Here is a 21,376-nt window from a genome sequence, read left to right as displayed (position 1 = left end):
TGCTACACTCTCATATATACTGGAAATTGTTAATAAAAAATAAGTCAATTATATATATATGTGTGTGTGTGTGTATATATATATATATATATATATATACAAGATAGATTACTACACTATTAATCTCTGTTCCTCAAAATAAGTTTGTGCTTTCATTGTTTGATTGTTTGAACATTTTTATGTCTAAATCTTATAACCAGAACAACTACTTCTAAGATATCAATATACAATATGTTGGTGAGTGTTAATTTTATAGTATCTTTTGAAATTCTGTGTCATTTCCATCCTTTTTTCTGTTTTGCTTTTTAAAATAAATGAAATAAAATAAAATAATAAGTCAATTAAAAATGGGCAAAGCATCTAAATAGCCTTTTCTTCAAAGATGCACAAATGACCACTTCAGGAGATAAAAAAATATGTACAAGATCATTGCCATTAGTGAAATATAAATCAAAACCACAGTGAAACATCCCTTCACACCCACTTGGATAGATATAATTAAAAAATACAGATGATTAAATGCATTAGTAAGGATGCAATGAAATTGGAGCCTATATACATTGCTGGTGGGAATGAAAAATGAGGAATAGCTTAGTATCATCTCAGAATGGTGAACATATATATTAGGGTATGATTTAGTGATTCTATTCCTGGTGGTACATGCCCAGGAGAAGCCGAAACTGATGTCCACAAAAACAAACGTTCATAGTAGTGTTATTCACCATAGCTAAAATATGAAAATGACACAAATGGCCATCCATGGAAGAGTGTATCAACAAATGTGGGACAGCTGAACATGGGGATATTATTCAGCCATGAGAAGAATAAAGTATTAAAGTATACAACATCTTAAATAAACCATGATAACATTATGTGAAAGAAACCAAATGCCAGGGAACACAAAGGACCATGAATTATACCTTTCTTCTTAAACAAAATGTCCAGTACAGACAAATCCATAGAGACCAAAAGTAGACTAGTGATTTTCAGAAGCCAGGGGAAATATAGAGTAACTGAAAATGGATATAAAGTACTTTTAGAAGCTGGTAAAAATGTATTAGAACTTAGACTGTGATGATGGTTGAATATACCATTGAACATTAATGTTTTAGCTGGATGAGATTTATGGCATATGATCTCTTATGGTTTGTCTAAATGTCTCTCCAAAATCATAGTACTATAGTACTTTTTCAGAGGTGGTTGAATCTAGAGTGTGTGATTGAGTTGTAGTACAATCTTTGGATTACTGGTGCTGGGATTAAGAGTAGGTGATTGCTGAATCAGTCTATGGATTGGATTGGGACCGCTCTAATCCAGATAAGATAAAAGGAACCGAAAGAGGTCTATCGCTCTTTTTTGAGCTTGTCACTTTTTCTGTCTTCTGCCACTATGAACTGTGGCCCCTCTGCCATATGTCAGACTGCTTTGGAGCCAGCTGATTATGAACGGAAACCTCCACAAACTTTGAGCTAAATAAACCCTTCCTCCCTTAAAGTTGGGCATTGGATATTTTATCTCAGCAACCAAAGAAAAGCAACCAAACTATAAACTATATCTCAGAAGACTTTTTAAAAATGTTTTTTACAGGAGTTAAGAAAAAATTGCATTTGTAAATATCTTTAATTGTTGCATATATAAAATAACGATAACAAATAGAAAAGAATGTACTCCGGTTCCCTCTGCTTCTGAACACTATAGATTCGTAGGGGTAAGGTAGTATCAGACATCAACTTAAGTTCCATTTGAAAAAAAATTATATATAGCATCTAATAAATGATGCTTCCACGTCCACCATGTTATAGTTACTCATCTAACTTTCCATCTCTCGGGTATCAACCTGTCAGGTGGGGGCCAGGTAGCTGACAACAGTCTCTAGACTGTCTTTTCCCATGATTGGTATGCAAAAATCATTATCATTCCTATATGTGAACTATGAAACAGGATATACAAAAGGTTCTCTTCAAAGTCATAACAGAGTGGAATGGGTGTAAGCAGATCAAATATGGGAAAGAAACACAAGAAACCAAAGTAAAGAACAGAAAATCACAAGGAGAGAGTGTATAGGGTTCAACTTTATAGATCAGGAGCCTGGCCTCCATTGCTAAAATGGAGCCTGGTTTTTTTGTTTTACAGTCTGACCCCTAGAATAACCCAAGTGTTTATTTAAAAGACTGCAAGAAATGCATAGACAACTGCACAATGAAGAGAAAGAAACAGAATCAGAGAGGTGTAGCAGGTGCTCCACAATAGCGCCACCTGCAGTTAGGAGTAGGTCGGTGTGAGTGCCTTCCTTCCTGCCTCTCCAGGGCTTCCTGTACCAGGCCTTGGGTTTCACTCTGGCCATGGGCCTGGAGGCCGACAAGGTGCAGTTGCTGCTGTTGGAGCTGCTGTACAAGACAGACTACGGCAATGACTTCGACAGGGAGGTGAAGGCACCCTCAGTCCCCTCCTGTCCACCAGCGCCCTCTGGACTCTGCGGGGAAGGGGGACTCATGAGAGACTGCGTGTCTGTATGCATGCATGTATGTGTGCCTGTGCACACGTGGCTGTCCGTGCATCTGTGTGTGTGCACAGGTGTGTGTGGACCCCTCCTCACCTCCTGCCCTCTCCCTGGCTGGCTGGCTGGGTCTCCCTTGCAGGGTGTGATTCAGTGCTTTGGCCTGTGTGCCCACGGCCAGGTGAAGACAGTGCTGAAGGTGCTCCAGGACTTCGAGGAGAGGATCCAGGAGTCGGAGCAGAGCTGGCAGATCAGTGCCTGGCAGGTAAGGCTCCCTTTATGCACAGCAGAGTCAGCGGGGACTCTGTGTCTCCTGGGGCCTGGGTTCCTCTGAAGAACACAGGCTGGGCCTCTCTAGGACCCAGGTATTAGTTCCAGGATCCCAGCTGCTGGAATCTCATGCTGGGCTCCTCAGACCAGCCTGGGAAGATTCCAGGCCCTACGAGCAGTAAGATGCTTGCTGGATGCCACTCACACCTGTGATAAGCTCTGCCTCAGTGTCCCCACTGTGTGGTGTCCCTGCTGCTGGGCTCAGCCAGAAGTACCTTGTTCTCACTGTTTATAGAAGAGGACACAGAAGCACGTGGAAAGGCACCTGAAGGATCTGTGGGGACCCTGGAATTGGCTCTGTTCTCTAATCACTGCCCCTCCCTGCCCCAGGGAGTGGTCCTGTGCCTGGCTGAGCCCCACGATGGGAAACCACCTGGAGGCCTCAATGCCTCAGGCTTTGGCCTTGACCTCAGACCTTGCCCTGGGGTCTGGTTTGGATGGAGAGAACCCAGACTGGCCCAGGTTTCTGACCCAACTGATCAGCACAGCAGGGCTGGAACCCCTGATTTTTACTCCAGGGGTAGCTGTGCACGGGTGCCTCAGCTCCTGTCCAAGGATTTTGGCGGCTGCAGCACCTCCTCCCACCAGAGATGCTCCGAGGGTGTTCACACCAGGAGGACAGGGCTGTCCCTTCTGGCTCCCCACCCCAGGGGCGCTCAGCCTGGATTAGGTGACTGGCAAGGGGAGGCCTGAAGAGTGGGCGGGTGGCCTCTGCTTAGGGGATCCACACAGACCTCACACTCAGGGCGAGGGTGGTCCTGGCATCTGTCTTGAACTGAAACCTTTCTGGTATGGGGCACTGGTCTGTCTTGCTCCCCACCTCCTGCCTGGTGCCTGGTGTGGGGTAGGTGCTCAGCAAAGTTGTGAAGGAATAAATGCATGCATGAATGAATGAGCACTTCTGGGACTTGGGACACAGTCAGCTTTCTTCCTCTGTCTCCGTGGCTCCTTTGGTTCTGCAACCAAAGACTGGGGCAGCCCCTGCTTCCCCCCAGAGGAGCCTGCAGAACAACCCCAACTCCCTTCAGGGGTGTTTGCTCCCCTTCTCACTCCCTGCAGAAGGACCACCCCTGGAGGCGGGAGACCATCAAGAGCACCCTCATGGCGATGTACAGCTGCGTGTCCTCTTACTGCCACCCCCAGATGCTCCTCGCCTACGTGGACAATCCCATCACCACGAAGGTCGTTCACCACTACTCCAGTAGCTGTCAGGTAACCATGTCCCACAACTGGTATCACCTTCCCTGAGACAGACTGGCAGGGGTCACCCAGCAGCATCATCTGGATGTCGCTCGTACCCCCAGGACCTGCACTGCTGCCTGTGCATTGCTCTGGTGTCATGCGTGGTCCCCAGAAGACACAGGGCCACCCCTGGCTCCCCCAATCCTCCCACTCACTCAGCGCTCACCTCTGCCTGACCCTGACTGATGCTTCATCCAGGTCCCCTCATGAGGGACAAGGAGGGGGTCATCCACAAAGAGGTGCAGGGAGGCTGAGTACTTTCTTGGGATGGCAAGGGAGAGAGGACACAGCGAGAGCAAAGCAAGAGTTATGTTATTTTTAATTTTGTAAATGGTGGTGAAATATACCAAGCACAAAAATTCTTGCTGCAATAATTTGTAAGTGCACAGTTCAGTGGCAGGACACATACTCACACTGCTGGTAGCCACCTTGACTTCCGTCTCTGCGGTCGGGGTCTTCCCTAGCTGAAACTCTGCCCCCATTAAGCACTAATTCCCTGTGTCCTCCTGTCCCAGCCCCAGCAGCTGCCATCTCACTTTCTGTCTCTGTGAATTTCACTACTCCAAGTTTTTCATGGGAATAGAATTTTAAAACTCTAATTTTTTAAATTCAGTAATTTATACCACCTCTTAGGTGACACATAAGGTGACTGAAGTCATTGAGAGTGCCTGCCACCTGTGGTCTTGCCTCAGGCACAGATGCAGAAGGCTTGGGTGTGGTGACATCCTCCGTGGGGCCCAGAAAGAAGTCCCCTTCCCGGTCTCCCTGCCACTGGCAGATATGGAGTCGATGTGGGTGAAGGACAGAAAGACCAGTCACTCAGAGCCCCTGACACTGACACTGTCTTGAAGTAGAGATCCAGGAGCAGGGGCTGTAACTTGGAATCACAAACAAGCTCTCCTTTCTGTCCCTCTTTGGGTCACAGGACATCGGCCTCAAAATGGCCTTCATGAAGAGTGTCATGCAGCTCACCACTGCCATCAGAAATGTCAAGGACCTGGAGGGTTTAAGTTTTGCCCCAAAGTCGACTCTTACTGGCCTCATAGTGGTGAGTTGGGTGGGGCCCTCAGGCCTGGCTTGTGGGCTCTAACCCTGTACTCTCCACTTTCTTCCTGGTTGAGTTCTCAGAGCTCCTGAAGGTGCCCTCCCTGCCTCAGTTCCTCCTCTATCCATCTAAGCATGGGAGTTCCAAGAGCAAGTTTGACAGTTGATGAAGCCAGGGTGGGACCTTGGCTGGCGAGGTGGCTGGCTTGGGGGACAGGTCCACCAGTGGCCAGTGGCAGGCCTTGTATTTCCCAAATAGTTGTCTGGAAACTGCTTAGGGAGACATTTGCACAGAACTTGGCGAGCCATAGAAAACATCCCACAGCCTGTGGGATAGTCAGTGTCCTTTGTCCCCACTCCTCCCGAGTCCCAGTGCTGCTTGCCTGCAGACGGTACCCATGGTGCTCTGGGCATAGTCCCCAGCGCCAAGCGGGTGGGAAGAGCAGCTGGCATGAGCAGGTGAGCCTCTGTTGGCCAGGAACTGAGTTATTTCATGGCAGCTGGCCACAGCCCTGTAACGCAGGAACTGAGGCTTGGGATTTGCACATGGGATCTCAGCTCAGGTGGCGGGGCATGTGGCCAAGGGCACCCGGCCAGTCAGCTCCTTCCACATGGAGATGCCATGGCCAGGTCAATCTGAAGAGAACAAGAGTGTGTGGTATTAGGACCAGCTTTCCTGTACTAACCCTGAGGAGTGGCCTGTCACCACCGTCCACTAAGGGCCACCTCCGCTTGCCTCCCCGAACCTCTGGGAGGCTGACATGTTACCACCCTGCTTGTGCTGGGCAGGCGATCATCAAGGCAGAGCTGACCACCCACCTGGCTTCTCCCGTGCGGGCAATGGCCATGGATGCCCTCTCACAGCTGAGGTGAGCTGGGCCCCTGCCAGGATGGGGACAAAGCCACAACCGTCCCCTCACTGCGCCTTTGAGGCCTGCACTGCCTCATCCTCCCTGCTCCTGTGCGGAGTCCAGGCAGCGGCTTCTTGGGGCTGTGGGCAATGTAGAAGATGGGGTCTGCTCCCTTCCAGCCTCTTAAGCTGGCTGCTCCTCTTGTATAGAGAGGCACATGGCAAGTGTGTGGGATGTTCTGGGTCCATGAGGTGGGATATTTTGAGCAAGAAATCATGATGCTGAGAGGCATTGTGGGGAGACTGAATGCTTTGGATTGTTAGAGCCTGTGTAAGGTAGTACAGTGCCCGAGGCTTATACTCCTGGAGTCCATTGGAAGGGAGGGAAGAGGGGTAGAAGTCAGGGATCTGTGAAGTGAGTGCTTCAAATGGTCAGATCATCTTCATCTGCCCGGAGATGGATGTTAGTTAGGGACTTAGCAGAGCTACGCAGTACTTTAAGTGGTGACACAAGGTCAGATTCCAGATATGTTTCACAAGCCTCAGTTGAGTTGCCAGGCAAGTCCTGACCCCAGCCTTTCAGGGACGTGAAGAAAAGATGAATGCATACAAACAGAAATATATGCCACACATCATCAGGAGGAATGCATTTGTAGGTGAGCAGAAAGAAACTCAAAAAGGAGGTGACTAGATAAATGTAATTCAGTTTCTGTACAATAGCAGCTGCCAAAACTATTTGGTATTGGTGTCAGCACCTTGACTTTGGACCTGAACACACATGATGACTAGGTTTGGTTAGGAGTGCGGATCTTTCTGGAGGGTGAGGAACAAGACATGATTAGGTGGCAGAAGCTTCCAGTAAGGTAGGATGGTGTCTCTCAGATTTGGGTCACAATAGAACCACTGGGGAACTTAGAAATCTAAACTTAGCCATGGGCCTGGGGGAGTCTGTGGGAAGTTCTCCAGGTGATCGTGATAAGCAGTGAGGCCCCAGAACTATTGATGACATAGGCAGAGAGTGAGCTAGCACACACCGCCCACCTAGCAACCACCCCTGGAGGGTTTATTGAAATGTGGATGGCAGGGACAGTCCCGCAGAGGTTTTGACTGAAAAGGTCAGAAGCAGCACTGTAAAACTGACACTGCTCATTACTCCAAGCTTGTGCTGGTGATCCAGGTACAGTGCTCTGACAATCCTGAACCAGGAGCAGCCTGGGAGGGCAGATGCATGGCTGTGAGTGGGGGAGAGTCATTGGAGTATGTGGCAGCAAGTGGGAGAGGTGGCCTTGTGCCTCTGAATCTGTTCCTTAGTCCCAGGTGGAGCACTGGATACCTCTGAATCTGTTCCTTAGTCCCAGGTGGATCACTGGATACTTGTGGCCAGGCAGAGTCGGGCCCTAGGCAGGGATGCATTACCTGAACCCACAAACAGGAAGTTGGCTGTGATTCACCTTTGTGTCCAGACTGGTCAGAAGTTGGCAAAGGCTCAACTCCTCTTGACCTTTCCTCTTTCTCCAGCAAACTGAAGCCTTTCTACTCCATGGAGGAGAGCAGCGAGCTGATGGAGATCAGTATCCATTCTGTAATTTCTCTCCAGCCTCCAGGAGAGGACAATGAGTCCATTAAGGTATGTCCCTCGGGCCCGCCTCACTTTCTGAGGCACATGCCCGTGTGTGGACTTGGAAGTTTAATGGACATGGGTAGATTCTGCCTTCCCAAACCACCTGTGAGTTGTTACAGGCAGCAGTGTGTTGTGGGTTCTATTAGTAAGTGTGAGGTGATGCTGACTGCTATAACAGATAAACACTGAAACTTAGAAATATTAGTCATTTTCCATTGTTGGGACAAAATATCTGACACCCACAACTTGCAGAAGGGGAGGGGAGCTTTAATTTGGCTCATGACTTGGTGTTTCAGTCCATGGCTGGCTGGCTTGGGGGCACAAGCAGCTCTCCTCTCAACAGAGGAGAGCTACTCCTCCATGACATCCAGGAAGCCCAGAGAAAAAAGGAGCCATAGACAAGAATGCACCCTTCCGGGTTGCACTCCCAATGACCCTCCTCCAGCCATGCCCCATCTCCTAATAGTCCATGAGCTCATCAGTAGATTAATCCATTGATAAGCACAGTGTCCCCATAACCCAATCACCTTTCAAAGGTCCCACCTCTGAATCCATGAGACTTTGGAGGAACATTTCTAGATCTAAGCCATAACACAGATAAAAGTTGGTTTCTCATCTCAGTAAAGTCCAGGGGTGAGTGGGGAGGGTGTAGAGCTGACAGCACACCCCACCTTCAGTGTAAAGATCCTAACGTGGCTTGGGCGATGACATCTAGCCAGGAGGGAGGGAGAGAAACTGTAAGCAAGAGTCATGTGCCATGTGCCCTCCTCCCATAGGCCACCACCCAGTCACATGGGTCCCTAGATGCAGGATGTCAGCTTGGATGACTGTTTCCCAGCAGCACTATGCCAGTGGGAAACAAATGCTGATGGACATGAGGGGACCCTATCCCTCAAGAGTCTGGCCCTGGATGAGGGGTCAGGAGAGCTGGGCTATTGTTTTGTGTAACCTTTCCTCCTGAAAGGTTGTCTTGTACGTCATATGTAAAGATGAGCATAGGGCACAAAAACTAAGCTGCAGCTATGGGTGAGCTTCAGGCCACCTAGACACCTGCAGAGTCCTGGTGGGTGACCCTGTGTGCCACTCATGGATGTCCAGCTCTCTGTCTCTGCATCTCTTGGCCATAGACCCTGTATACGAACACCCTGCGCTCCCTGGAGGGGTTGATGGAGGGCCTCCTGCAGAGACAGCTGGACCCTAAGGGACTGCAAGAGATGGTGCACGTGAGTTGTGTGAAGCTAGGGATGGCCACCCCTCCTAAGAAGTGGGCCTGAGAGCCAGGCTGCTGGAACAGACAAATGTGTGAATGAGTGGTACTAACATTCTTTTGATTATATTTCAAATTTGTTGAAAAACTACAAGAAGCATACAACGATGCTCTTTGCCCAGATTCATAATTTTTTCCACTTTACCATATTTTCTTTTAATATTTCCCTCTTTCTCTTTCTCATTGTACATACATGCACACACAGGCATACACACAGGTGCAGGCACACGTACACAAACATCTTCGGAAGCATGAGAAATTAATTGCAGACATCAAAAATCAATCTCTTACAAGAATCCAGTGATCGAAATCAGGAAATTTAAGGTCACTCTACTGCCAAGTTAGAACCCATGATTCCTATTCAAAGGGCAGGCAGGAGGCAGTAAAAGCAGCAAGTGATAAAACATGGCTTATTTTGACTCATGATTTCAGAGGGTTCAGTTCATGGTCAGCGGGCTCCATTGTTTGGCTGGGAGCACATCATGGTGGGACACCTGGTAGCAGAATCTGCTCACCTCATGGTGGCCCAAAAGCAAAGAGGAACTGGGTCCCAGTGTCCTCTTCCAGAGCAACTGTCATTGACCTAACGTCCTCCCACAAGGCTCCACCTCCTAATTACCGCCCAGTAACCATAAGCTGGTGGCCCAGCTTTTAATACATAGCCTTTTGGGGGACATTTAATATCCAAAAGTTAGCACACACATTTTATACTCTGAAATGGACTTTGATGTTAGAATGGCCCCCAGTGCCACCTGGAGTGCAGGTTGTCTGTGCTCCTGGCTCTCATCGTGGGCAGAAACATAGCAGCCATTCACCATCCGAGTGAGAATGCTAGGGATCTCTCTCTCTGCCCATAGTCCCATCTCCTCTCCTGGGAAGGCCAGAGAAGAAAGCCAGAGGGTCTAGGACCAGGCAGAGGCCTTGAAAGTCAAACCCTGGATGGGAGAGACAAGGAGTGCAGAAGCTGGCAGGATGGGGCTGGTCCCCCTGATTCACTGTCTACTTCTGTGTTCTGGGCTCCACCCATAGCTCCTGGAGAAGTGGATCTTGTCAGAGAAAGAATGGGAGCGGGAGAAAGCCATGAAACTCCATCTCCGCCTCATGGAGATCTACATGCAGAGCATCGGTGTCTGTGTGAGTCCAGGAGCACCTGACCCCACCTGCCACCCTGATCTCCAGGAGAAGTCCTCTCCATGTGAGGGAACAGGGGACACTTGAAATCAGGCTCTACCCCAGAGAGTCCCTTGGGGAGAGGCTGTGATGATCCAGGGGCTGGGGTTCCTAGGGGGTGAGGGAGGATATGACAGGATGGTGGCTCAGGGTGGACCCAGCTTGGTAGGATCTGAGGCTCATGCAGTGGAATAGACGCGCATGATGGTGCATGTCTGTGATCCCAGCACTGTGGGAAGCTGAGGCAGGAGGATTACAAGTTTGAGTCCTTCTGGGTAACTTGGGAATTTAATGAGAGCTTATCTCAAATTAAAGAACAAAAGGGGCTGGGGATGGTGCTCATCGTGAAGGACCTGGGCTCAATCTCCAGTACACCAGTAAATCAAATCAAAGCAAGCAAATAAACAAAACACATTGGAACACATAATTATGAATATCACATTAGAATGGATACTCAGAATGCAAAAATGAACCACCATGAAGTTACGAATTTTACAAAGCTTGGTACCTAACACAGCATCACAAAGTCTAGAAGAACTAAAAGAGTTATTTTTCTTGATGAACCGGCAGGCACAGACCGCTTTTCCATCACTTATTGACTCCATGCTCTGACAGCCTTGTCCTCAGCTGTGGGCAGGAGGATGGTGGTGTTCATCTGGAATCTGGGGACAGCCCCGGGTCTTGGGGTGGCAACAGTGAGCCCCCAGCACACATGATGGAGGTGGGAAGAAGGCCCAGTTCAATGAGGCGGGAGCCTGGACCAGTGCAAAGGGGCGGTAGAGACCAGGTGCTGTGTAGGGCACATTTCCTGGATTCTCTGTGCCAATTCTACTGCCTTCCCTGAAAGAGGAGGTGCTGTCACCATCTCCACTTTAGAGACAGGTGTCACTAGAGACTGAGAGGTGAAGTCCCTGCTTAGGTCACTCAGGTAGCAAGCAGGTAAACCCATGGTGGAACAGGGCTCAGCTACAGGAAGAAGCAGATGCCTAGACATAGAAACCAGACCCAAGCTTTCTCTGGTCATCGGAACAGAGCTGACCTGTCAGATGCTAGCTGATGGGCTCTAAGGTCCAGCTGAGGAGCAGGGACAGTGTCACGTGGGCTTCAGGCAGATCCAGAAGCCTTCCCTGCCCAGGGGCAGGTGGGCAAAGTGGGACGTGCCCTCTCTGCTTGGCCCAGGCATGCACGGGAGTTAGGAGGGGTGAGTGCACATGTCTCCTGATTCTCAGATCCCCCTGAAGCTTGGCCAGTTTGGCACTCTGGTGGGACTCATCGCCCCGTGTACCTGTGATGCCCACCGAAGAACCCGCATGACCTCAACTAATGTCCTGTCCAGCCTGCTAGATCTTCATGGTATGGGGCAGGTGGGATGGAAGGGAGGGTGGCATTAGGGTGCCCGAGGCATCACCAAGAGGCCATGGAAGCCTCTGAAAGGAGAGTCTGCTTGGTTCAGATTGATTCACCAAGGGCTTGTGCTTGGCACTGAGAGCCCCGGGATAAGGTCCTCTTGCAGGTACCAAGACTGTGGCAGAACTGGCCAGGGTAAAGGTCTGGTTTGTGTGAGAGGTACTCAGGCAGATTTGCACTATGGAGAAGGCACTGTGGGAGCAGAGGGATAGAGGGATGGAGGTGCAGATGCTGGAGGGTGACTCATGCTTGCCGAGCCAGGGCAGGAAGTCGCCATGAAGAGGCCCAAACAAAGGCCTCTGTCCTGCTGATGACATCTGAAAGTGTATCCCCAATAGCAAGCCAGACCTGCTCCTTATGGGGCACTGCCAAGGAAAATGAGCTGCAGAAATGTAAGGAGGACCTGCTGAGCACGGACGAGGAGAAGATTTTCTGTGCGTCCTCCAGAATCGCCAAGGTAATGGCTGGTCTCCAGACCCCGGGCCATGCCTGGAGGGCTGGGCTTTCCTCAGCTGGCTGCAGTTTTCCTCTGGGGGTTGCAGCTTCTCTGGCTTCTGTTAAACTGGTACATCTTGACGGAAATGTCTTGCAGTGAGTCAGAGTCCCACAGGGGTGCCCAGCACAGTGTAGGCGCCCAACACTCCGCTGGCTCTTCCTGGTCCCTATGATATATTACACTGAACACAGAGTGGGTATTGAATGATCCAGCAGCTCTTCATACCAGCACTGGCACATGGTCACACTGATGGCCCAGTGATGAGCCAGAGTGCCCAGGGCCTCTCGAACAGGGGTTGAGACTTTGTGGGGTAATGAGGTCACCTCTGTCTCAGGGGTGGAGGCAGCTTCCTGGTGCAAAGGGGACCTTGCAGAGTGGTAAGAGAAGGTCAGAGGGTGTTGGGGCTCGGGACACACAGGCTGGAGGCAAGAGGAGAGAGGACAGGGAGAGTTTGGGGTGCAGTGTCTTAGGCGGGTTCAGGCAGGTTAAGGACAGCACTGAAGAGTGGGAGAGGCCTGGGTGCACCATGGAGGCCTTGGAAACCAACTGAGCCAGAACCTGTCAGCCAGTGGGAGCCCTCTAAGACACAGGGGTGAGGCCAGAGCAGCCCCACTGTCAAGACAGCAACAGGCAGGACAGGCAGCCCCCCGAGGAGGCTGTGACTCGGCTTTGCTATGGTCCTAGGTGGTCTGCATGGAGTTTAATTGTGACGAGGTGGTCTCACTCATCCAGAAGCTCTGTGAGAACATCGGGGCCATGGAACTGCAGCATGACAAGGCTGCCGTCACCTGGATAGGCACCTTCCTCCAAATGCGGGTCAAGGAGCTAGATGACAAGGTGGCAGAGCCCAGCAGGGCCTCCTAGGGGTGGGGCTGGGGCTGCCCAGGGCACCCTGACCATGGGCCCACCATACTCACTGGAGTCACTTCTTCCAAGCTCTGAGTGCTCAAAAGGAGCAGGAATTAGAGTTCTATAACAAGGAAGCCCTGTGCTGAAGTATAGCCTGGTTAGTACGTGGACAGGGGCCCAGAGGCACCAAGGAATCCGAGGAAGAGAGCAACCAATGTGGGAGAAAGGGTGCTGCTGGTTTAACCTGCCCAAGGTCCTCCCTGGAGGAGTGGTGTCCTCTGCCCTCCACAGGTGACTTCTGGCCCCACAGGTGGCTGACATCTTGGGTGCCATCCTGGTGCACCTACCTGCGGTGGATCACCTGGAGGTGCGGCATCTTCTCATTGAAGGCATCCTCCTGCTGGCACATTACCACCAGGAGACAGTCCTCACATCACTACTTAGACAGCCTCTGCCCATGCAGAGGTGGGCACCATGGAAGAGGTGGGCATGGGCGGTACAGCTTGGGGGCAGGACCTGGTCCCACCAAGACAAAGTTTTCCACCTGCATCTCAGGTAGGAGGTCCCAGCATCTGGTGAACCACTGGCCTTGAGTCCAGCGCTTCATAGCTTCACCACATGGTGGTGGCATCTGGGTTTCTTAAGTTCTGAATGTCCAGCAAGTAGCATCAGGGACATGGGTCTTATTATGCTGCCTTTGGTGGCTCATGCCATCTGACTGCTCCTAGATTCAGCTCCCAGAGTTTAACCCCTCTTTAGAGGGCTACTGAGGGGTGGATAGAGGGGTCATAACCTGCCAAGGGGTGTGACAAGGAACCCATAGCCTCTGTGCTTGTTTTCTAAAGCCACCTGAAGGAGGTGTGGCTGGCCGTGGCGGAGAACATGCCCTTTGCACGGAGCATGCTGCGTGGCCTGATGGGCCGGCTGCAGACGCAGTTCACACCCAGGGTGCAGGTCACCTCCAAGACTGATGTCTGGCGCCTGGCTGCAGTGGATCCTCTGATGGTGAGTCTTGGGGCAGCCTGGGGCTCCTTAGGGGGCTCAGGGTCAGGGCCCTGATGCCTGACCCTTCTCTCTGTAGACCTTGTGTGCCGTGTTCTTCCTTATCGAGAATGTGGACAAAGACGACAAGCTGCTGGACCTGTTCCCTGACCTCGTCTATACCTTCCTGATGCAGCTCAGCTGCAGCCACAGGCCTGAGGCCACCTCATCTGTCCTAAAGACCTGGAGACTGGTCCACATGGGGACCCTGCCCGAGGAGCTGACCCTGCAGAGGTGCTCAGAGAACCAGCAGGTGGGAGGGGACCATAGAGTGCAAGGCTGCTGACACTCACTGGACCTGGCCACCAGCTGTCCCTTGGAAGCTCTTGGGCTCCACGAGTCACTTCCCCCAGGGGGCCCTGCTTGTCCCCTCCTGGTGGAAAAGTTTCTGGAAGCAGATTCTGTTTACAGCCCTCCCTCACATGTGTCTGGCATGATGTGGTTTTGAGAATTGGCAGACACATGCTCCCATGACAGCCCCCTCAGGTCTTTTACCTGCCCAGCACTGCGCACCTACCTCCTCCTAGGGTCACCATCCAATGCATGCAGCTTCTGTTTGAGAGACTCAGCAGCGAGGGCCTGGCGTGCACCCTGGAGGAGCAGTTGGTGTGGGGTCAACTGGAGAGCGGCGCTACCTTCCTGGACGGAGTCAGCCTGCTGGCCAGGTGGGGCCCAGGCTTTCACAGAATACGAGTGTGCAGAGGTATCCTCTGCTCCACAGAAGGCTCCTGAGAATGGCGCTGCCACATAGATCCACCTTTGGGCTTTAGAAGTGGAGATGTGAGGCCAGAGGGAAGAGGGGCTTGTCCAAGGCTCTGTGCACAGGGCTCCTGCAGGGCCTGGATGGGCAGTCACTCCTCAGGCCTCTACCCTGCCTGTTATAAAAAGCAGTAGGAAGAAAGTGAGGCTCTCATTGACCCCCACCACCATGATGCCCCAAGTAGGAGTGACCTAGCAATGTTCAGAGATCTGCTCACCATCACTGTGCAAGCTGGAGCTGGGTTCCAAATAGTAGGCAGGCACCGGGCCCACTTCCCTGCACCATTGCACTGTTTGTCCCCCACAGGCTGTGCGTGCAGAGTGAGGTGGGCTGCAGGCAGCGGCTGCTGAAGCTGGTGCTCAGGGGCCTGGGCTCGGAAGCGCTGAGCTGTCGGATCAGCTGCGCAGCGGCCTGTGTGGAAGTGAGGCACCTGGCTGGGGTGGGGTGCGGTGGCAGTGGGGATGGCTCCCCTTGGGGGAAGTGCCCAGTCCCTAGGGGGCCCCTGTTCCCTCCATCCTGTGCTCCTTCATTCCTTCATTCATCAGCAGGGTATGCAGGGCACGCCCTTTGGGGACACTGAGAAAATGGGGACCCTGAGGAGGGTACTGCAGGAGAGTGCTGCAAGGGGGCACAGCCTTGCCAGGTGTGAAGGTGGGGCCTGTGTCGTGGCTGCCGAGGCCCAACCACTCTGCCTTGGGCTGAGGATGTTCCCCGAGAACTTCCAGGATAAACCCTGTCATCTGCCTGAGGTCCCACTGTGTGGCAAGAACCAAGCAACAGCCTGGGTTCCGCTGAGACCTCACTGCTGGAGGCTGACATTCTGGCTGTCATGTGATACCCATGAGTCACAAATGTCCTTTTTCATATTTTTTTCCACCACTTAAAATGTGAAAGTGACTCTTTGGACTGTTCAAAACCTCCTGGCCCAGGGCAAGACAAACCAAGGACATCCATGTTGGCCAGGTTTTTTCAAGTCCTCTGCTCTTTGCAAATCCCCAAAGAGACAGTGAGGAGACATTTACAACTCTAAGGGGTCAGAAGCCAGCATAGCACAGTGGCCAGGTCAAAGGGCTGGAATCACAGGGCTTGTTGAGGACCTGGCTTCTCTGTGCAGTTCCTTAAGGTTCCAGCCTCATGTGTGCTGAGGCGTGGATGGCAGAACCCACTGCAGGGGCCAGGTGAGAATGAAGTAAGGTAACACACACGGTGTGGCTGTGTGGTAGACGCTTGCCAAATGCTGATTATTGCTGCTTAAAAGCTAGCATCTGCTTCTAAAAAGGAAGTCATCTATCTAAATTCTTTCCAAGATGATAGGACTGAACACATTATGCTTTTTTCTTTTGTTTTTTTTTCGTCAGGGAAGTTTGGGCTTAGCACTGTGGGAAGGGCTTTTTCAGTGGCGTGTGGTCATTATTCACTGCCCAGCCCTATTCCTGTCCCTTCACAGGAGCGTGGCATGAGTCTCGGGGCCTGTGGAGCTGAGGGAAGCTCGCAGGGCTGTGCATGCTGGGGTCTCAGATGCACTGGAGGAGAAGCGGAGCAGGCACAGAGCACTGGGAGGGTGGGGAAGCCTATGGGCACCCAAGAAACTGGACAGACACCTGGTGGCCACTAACCTAGCTGCCCCTCCTGCTGCCCAGAGCCAGCGATGTGGTGTTCATCTCCTGCCTTTCCTCCTCCTTCCCTCCCTCCCTCCTTTGTTTTTCTTTTTGTACCCCTGTGGGCTGAACCTGGGGCCTTGGCACTGAATTACAGGCATCCCCAGCCCTCTTTATATGTCTTGAGACAGGGTCTCAATAAATTGCTAAGTGGCCCAGGCTGGGCTCAAACTTGCAATCCTCCTCCCTCAGCCTCTTGAGTGCCCGGACCACAGGTACGCACCACCACACCAGGCATTTTTTTTCTTCAGTCTTTTTAAACACACAGGCTTCAGGGGGTTCCCTGAGCCTGAGGTCTGAGCACCCTGCATCCTAGACTGTGAGGGCGTCTCCCATGAGTTCAGCTTGTGCACATCTGTTCCCACGTGCGGGTGGATGACTCTAGTACACTGGAGAAATCAGTGACAAAAGAACTTGCAGGTCACGGTCACCAAGCACTTCTCGTATATTTCCTTACTGAATCCTCGGAGGCAGGCAGGAGAATCATCCCTTTTGTACAGATGGGAAACTGAGGCACTGCATTTCCCCCACCCCTTCTGCACCCAGAGCCACCGTTCTGGGAGTGGCTTCTGACCCCACCCCGCCTGGTTGCTGAGAAACAGGCCTCCTTCCGGGCTCACTGAGCAGTGTCCTCCTTTCTAGTTCATGAGCCTCCCAGTTCTGCACCAGGAGAAGCTGCTGAGGCCGGCGGTGCTGATGCTGGAGCGGGGCACGGGGCAGCAGGAGGATGAGGCTCTGCAGGTGCTGTCCCTGCGTGCCCTGGGCAACATGGCCATCGGTGCACCCCGAAAGGTATGAAACTGGCTCAGGTCCCGGGGGCTGCGGATGGCCAGGACAGGCAGGGCCGAGGCTGAGCTGCCCACTCCCCTCCAGGTGAAGCAGTACCGGAAACTCCTGCTAGAGCGGTGCCTGGATTCCCTTCGGGTGGCCACTGGCAGCAGGGTGATCGTGGAGGGCATGGAGGCCCTGACCAAAGTCCTGGCCCAGCTCCGAGAGGGGGATGTGGGCTCTTCTTCTTTCAAAGCCATCTCTGGGCAGTGCAGGCTCTTCTTTGACAACGTGAGTGTGGATAAGAGCTGCCGCATTGTGGCTATAGCCACAGATGCATGGACTGGCTGGCTGGCCTCGGGGTCCTGTGGAAAATCCAGTGTGGCCCTAAGTTCCAGGGCATCAGTGCTGTGGGACTGAAGCAGTGGTGGCCTCTGCTGTGCTAGAAGGGAAAGAGTGTCCTGTTTCAGCCTCACATGCTCCAGGGACACCTGCAGCATGTGACTTCAGGACTCAGGGTTATGTGTTCAGATCCCCGCAGCAAGCCCTTACACAGGGAACAGGGGCCCCAGAGATCAGAGCCATGCCCCTCCCACTGGGCCGCCAAGAGCCCAGCAAAGGAGAGAGGTGACCCTGGTAGGATGGCCTGGCAGACTCCACAGGAGCCAAGGTGTTGGAAGTGGTTCCTGGAGGGCTTTTACTGATTATCTGCCTTGGGAACAATAGCACTTTTGTGCATCTCGGCCACAGGAGAGCGAGCTGCTCCGGGAGAAGGCTTTTGTCCTCTTTGGGAAGCTGGCCAAGGTGGTCGGGATCGCCAGGAAGCACTTCTTCAAGGAGGAAGTGAAGAAAGCCTGGGTGCCCCTCCTGCTGCACTGCCAGGACCCCTGCTCCAGCACAGCCCAGGTCTGGGTCACCCAAAGGAAAAGGTCCTCTGGGCCCAGGCCACTGCCTGTCCCTACCTCAGTCTCCTGCAGGAGCTCTGTGACCACCCCATCCCTCGTGCAGGGTGGGGATGGGGACAGCAGAGGCTGGGTTAGGGACCTTCAGTGCTGTGGGGAGCCGTGGTGTGGTTTCCTCTGGCTCTGTCCCTTGCTGCCCACAGCCAGCTTCTGCCCAGCGTCTCTTCTTACAGCATGTTTCTGTGCATGGTTGGTCACTTCCGGCATCAGGACTTGGTTCATTAAAGCTCACCTTAGTTCTCCCCTCCTGCTCACTGAGGGCTGGACCCACTTTGGGGCTATGAGGAGTCTGGGATGCAGGCCTGGCCAGCTGCTCCCCTCTTCAAGGCCCACTGTGGAGGCAGAAGGGAGAGGTCTCAAGCTCCTCGTAGGCCTCAGCCCCTTGTGGTGGCAGTGGCCAGCTGTGGGCTGCAGAGAGCCCTGTGCGGGCTGCTCACCAGGCTCTGCACAGCCCACATGATCCAGGACCCCAGCTGTTTCTTCTGTTCCCCACAGATAACTGGGGTGTCCCTTCTTATAAGGGGGTCATCTGGCCCCCTACCAGGCAGAATGAACTGTCCTCTTTCTCTAGTGCCTCTGGTCCCCTCTTCTGGGTCACAAGTCCCTCAATGCCATTTTTGTAAGGACTAGGGCTTTCTGGGTGGGAGTGGGCTGGAGTTTTCCAGGTGGTACTTGCTGAGTTGGGGGGCATCCTACCATGCACTCCCCTGACTCAGGCTTGACTATCTGCCTGGGCTCTGCTGCATGGTCCCAGTCACCCTGGGCATGGGGCATCAGCCCTCAGGCTCCTTTCTCTTGGAAATCCACACCAGCATCCAATGCAGGTCTGCACCGCTCCCTCCAGGGCAGTCCCCTGGGGGTCACTTCTGGGAATGGTAACAGAGAGCTGAAGGATGGGGCTGCAAGGCAGTTAGGGCACTGCACCCCCTCCTTAGGGATCCACCCCTCTCCTCCTGCCACAGGGGCTGGGGTGCAGTGCAGGAAGGTGGAGACAGGGCCAGGTGGCCAGGAAGTCACCCCAGTCCTTCCCACCCCAGCTGGACTCCTATCTCCTCAGGGATACTGAGGGCCCAGAGGTGCTGGATGGGGTAGGGGGACACGTTGGGCAGAGGCTTTTTATAAACATACATGGTGTTTGATGTGAGCCCTGGCCCTGCCCTTCTCTGGCTCCAGGGTCCCCGGGGCTGCTTTGGCTTTGCACAGCTCAACCCTCACACCAGGGCTGTTGAGCATCTTGCTCGATGACACCTCTCCTGCCATCCTGTGTCCCCTCCAGGCCTGTGAGGCTACTATGCTTCAGTGTGTGCACTTCTGGGGCTGGAAGTCCCTGGAGAGCCCCCTGGGGTATAGCGACTCTGGCACTGATGATGACAAGATGACCATTTTCCAGACCAACATGTGCTCCATCCTGGTGAGGGGGCCGAGGGCGCTGGGCTGGTCTGGCTTGGAGGGGAGGGAATTGCCTCAGAGCTCTTCCTCATGGCTGATGTCCCCCTCATAGATGCCCAATTTGTGACATTCTGAAAAGTGGAAAGAGGCAGACATAATTTTGCTAATATATTTTACGTAACTCAGTATAATCAAGACATGATCATTTTGCATGTAGTGGTACCTCAGTTTATGAACTTAATTCTTCCCATGATTCTGGTCATAAACTGAATTGCTACCAAAGGGAATCACATTCAGTGTTTGGGTTCAGTGTTAATCTTCTGGGGAAATTTGATTTGATTTGCGAGCAAAGTTGTGGAAATAAGTCTGTGAACCTCGAGTGTCCTTGGGATCTCATCCTGCAAAGCTCTGTGTGTCCTTTACATTTTGCAGACTCAGAAAAAGCCTGCTGTTCTCTACGGCTTCCTGCTGGAAACAATGAGCTACATTAAAAATCACTTGTCAAGGATCAGGATCGTTGCCTGCAACTTGGCAGGTAAGTGAGGGGATGGTGTTTAACGCAGGGCGAACCTTGACAGCTACCTGGTCAACCCCGGACGTGCAATAGCACACTGCTGGTGAGAGCTGGGCCTCGCTAATGCATGCTGCCCCGTCCCACCAAATCTCACACCTGCCTGGCCTTGGCTTTCTCCGCGCTAACTTTGGCTCAGTACCATCCACTGGTGTCTCTAGCAGTGAGGGTAATTGCATGATCTGCTGTGGACTTAGTATTTGTGCCACAAATGCTTCCTTGGCTCTTATCTTAGGAATTATTATGAAGCAGCTGCCTGCCCATTATGTGAAGAAGCTGGACCTGCCAGCCTTACGGAATTGTAAGTCTGGCCCAAGGTCCAGCCCAGGTGACCCTGCTGAGGGCTACTTTAGGGGAGCAATAGATGCACCTGGGGAAGGCTTTGCAGGAAGCCATCTATTGGGTGGGTAGAGTCTATTTCATTCCCTGTATTGTTTCCCCCTTTTCAGCTTGAGCTGCTTCCACCAGGGTTCTGCACTCAGGTTCTGTGGGGGGCCTCTCTGTCCCTTAGTGGGGACTTCAGTCCTGGGATGGGGGTCTGTGATGAGTGTGGGGCACAACTCCACCTGCTGACTTTTGGCCTTGCATCCAGGAGGGTGCAGGGTGGCCTGGCCTGATGGCATCCTGCCTCTACCTGCATCAGGGGCACTGCACACGGGGTTCGTGTGCCCGGGTGAAGGCTGACCCCCACCTCTCTGCTCTCAGCTCTCCAGGAGCTGCAGCTGGACTCGGACCCTGGCGTCAGGAGGGCAGCCCTGGAGACTCTCAAAGTTCTGGACAGCTGCAGTCGGTCCTGGCTGCCGGCTTTGCCCGGAGTATCCTAGTGGCCCACATGTGAGCTGTTTGCCTCCTGAGTGCTGCCCCTTTCCACGGCAATGCAAGCCTTTTTAAATTTAGTTTTGAAGAAAAACTTTGTAGAACAATCATCAGGCTTTTCTTTTCTCCTGCTAAAATAAACCTGCATTGCCACTGGACTTCAGTGTCCTCACTGAGGGAATGGCGTCCAAGACACAGGGGAAGAGGAGCCTCAGCCTTCTCAGGTCACTTCCTTTTCGCTTTGCCCCAGGGTGTGTGCTGGGCCGCATTCAGCCCTGGTGATCTGAGCCTTCCTGGCTTTCTCACACATGCTGAGTGTGTGTCCGCCCCAGGCAGCCAGGCAGGCGATCTGCTGTCCAGCCTCTCCCTCGGGACCTCATTCCTAAAGGAAAAGCCAGATGTGTACCCACTGACCATGACCCTGGGATGGAGTCCAGTAGCAGCCCCAGAGCAGGGCATCCCTCCACTTGGGGACAATCCTAGTGGGCCTCAGAGGCAACAAGGTCTATACAAGGTCCACTCTGACCCTTCTCGTGGAAGCTTCAGGTTACCAAAGCATGTTTGGGCTGCCAGTGAGGGTGAGCAGAATTTGGCAGCAGGTTGAAGAGGAGAAATGAGCCCCATGTCCAAGAAACCAT

General features: G+C 52.6%; 1 protein-coding gene across 1 annotated transcript in view; it reads left to right on the top strand.

The window, feature by feature from the left end:
* Mroh2a (maestro heat like repeat family member 2A) overlaps nucleotides 1-20,896 on the top strand; it is a 44,205-nt gene extending 23,309 nt beyond the window's left edge. Inside the window, exons 20-42 of the mRNA XM_013157305.2 lie at nucleotides 2,307-2,426; nucleotides 2,640-2,762; nucleotides 3,887-4,039; nucleotides 4,995-5,117; nucleotides 5,903-5,982; nucleotides 7,482-7,590; nucleotides 8,712-8,807; nucleotides 9,881-9,985; nucleotides 11,251-11,374; nucleotides 11,767-11,885; nucleotides 12,609-12,761; nucleotides 13,084-13,238; nucleotides 13,619-13,778; nucleotides 13,855-14,048; nucleotides 14,342-14,479; nucleotides 14,881-14,995; nucleotides 16,875-17,024; nucleotides 17,106-17,291; nucleotides 17,751-17,906; nucleotides 19,239-19,373; nucleotides 19,784-19,886; nucleotides 20,158-20,223; nucleotides 20,628-20,896. Coding sequence (XP_013012759.2) covers nucleotides 2,307-2,426; nucleotides 2,640-2,762; nucleotides 3,887-4,039; nucleotides 4,995-5,117; nucleotides 5,903-5,982; nucleotides 7,482-7,590; nucleotides 8,712-8,807; nucleotides 9,881-9,985; nucleotides 11,251-11,374; nucleotides 11,767-11,885; nucleotides 12,609-12,761; nucleotides 13,084-13,238; nucleotides 13,619-13,778; nucleotides 13,855-14,048; nucleotides 14,342-14,479; nucleotides 14,881-14,995; nucleotides 16,875-17,024; nucleotides 17,106-17,291; nucleotides 17,751-17,906; nucleotides 19,239-19,373; nucleotides 19,784-19,886; nucleotides 20,158-20,223; nucleotides 20,628-20,746 — 2,982 coding nt within the window. The 3' untranslated portion in view covers nucleotides 20,747-20,896. The remainder of the gene's footprint in view (nucleotides 1-2,306; nucleotides 2,427-2,639; nucleotides 2,763-3,886; nucleotides 4,040-4,994; nucleotides 5,118-5,902; nucleotides 5,983-7,481; nucleotides 7,591-8,711; nucleotides 8,808-9,880; nucleotides 9,986-11,250; nucleotides 11,375-11,766; nucleotides 11,886-12,608; nucleotides 12,762-13,083; nucleotides 13,239-13,618; nucleotides 13,779-13,854; nucleotides 14,049-14,341; nucleotides 14,480-14,880; nucleotides 14,996-16,874; nucleotides 17,025-17,105; nucleotides 17,292-17,750; nucleotides 17,907-19,238; nucleotides 19,374-19,783; nucleotides 19,887-20,157; nucleotides 20,224-20,627) is intronic.
* Nucleotides 20,897-21,376: the final 480 nt, after the last annotated feature.

This window comes from Cavia porcellus, unplaced genomic scaffold (genome assembly GCF_034190915.1).
Source record: "Cavia porcellus strain 051 isolate PalLab524CR breed Dunkin Hartley unplaced genomic scaffold, mCavPor4.1 scaffold_26, whole genome shotgun sequence".
In the NCBI taxonomy this organism is placed as follows: Eukaryota; Metazoa; Chordata; class Mammalia; order Rodentia; family Caviidae; genus Cavia; species Cavia porcellus.
This window is presented reverse-complemented; position numbering and strand designations above follow the sequence as displayed.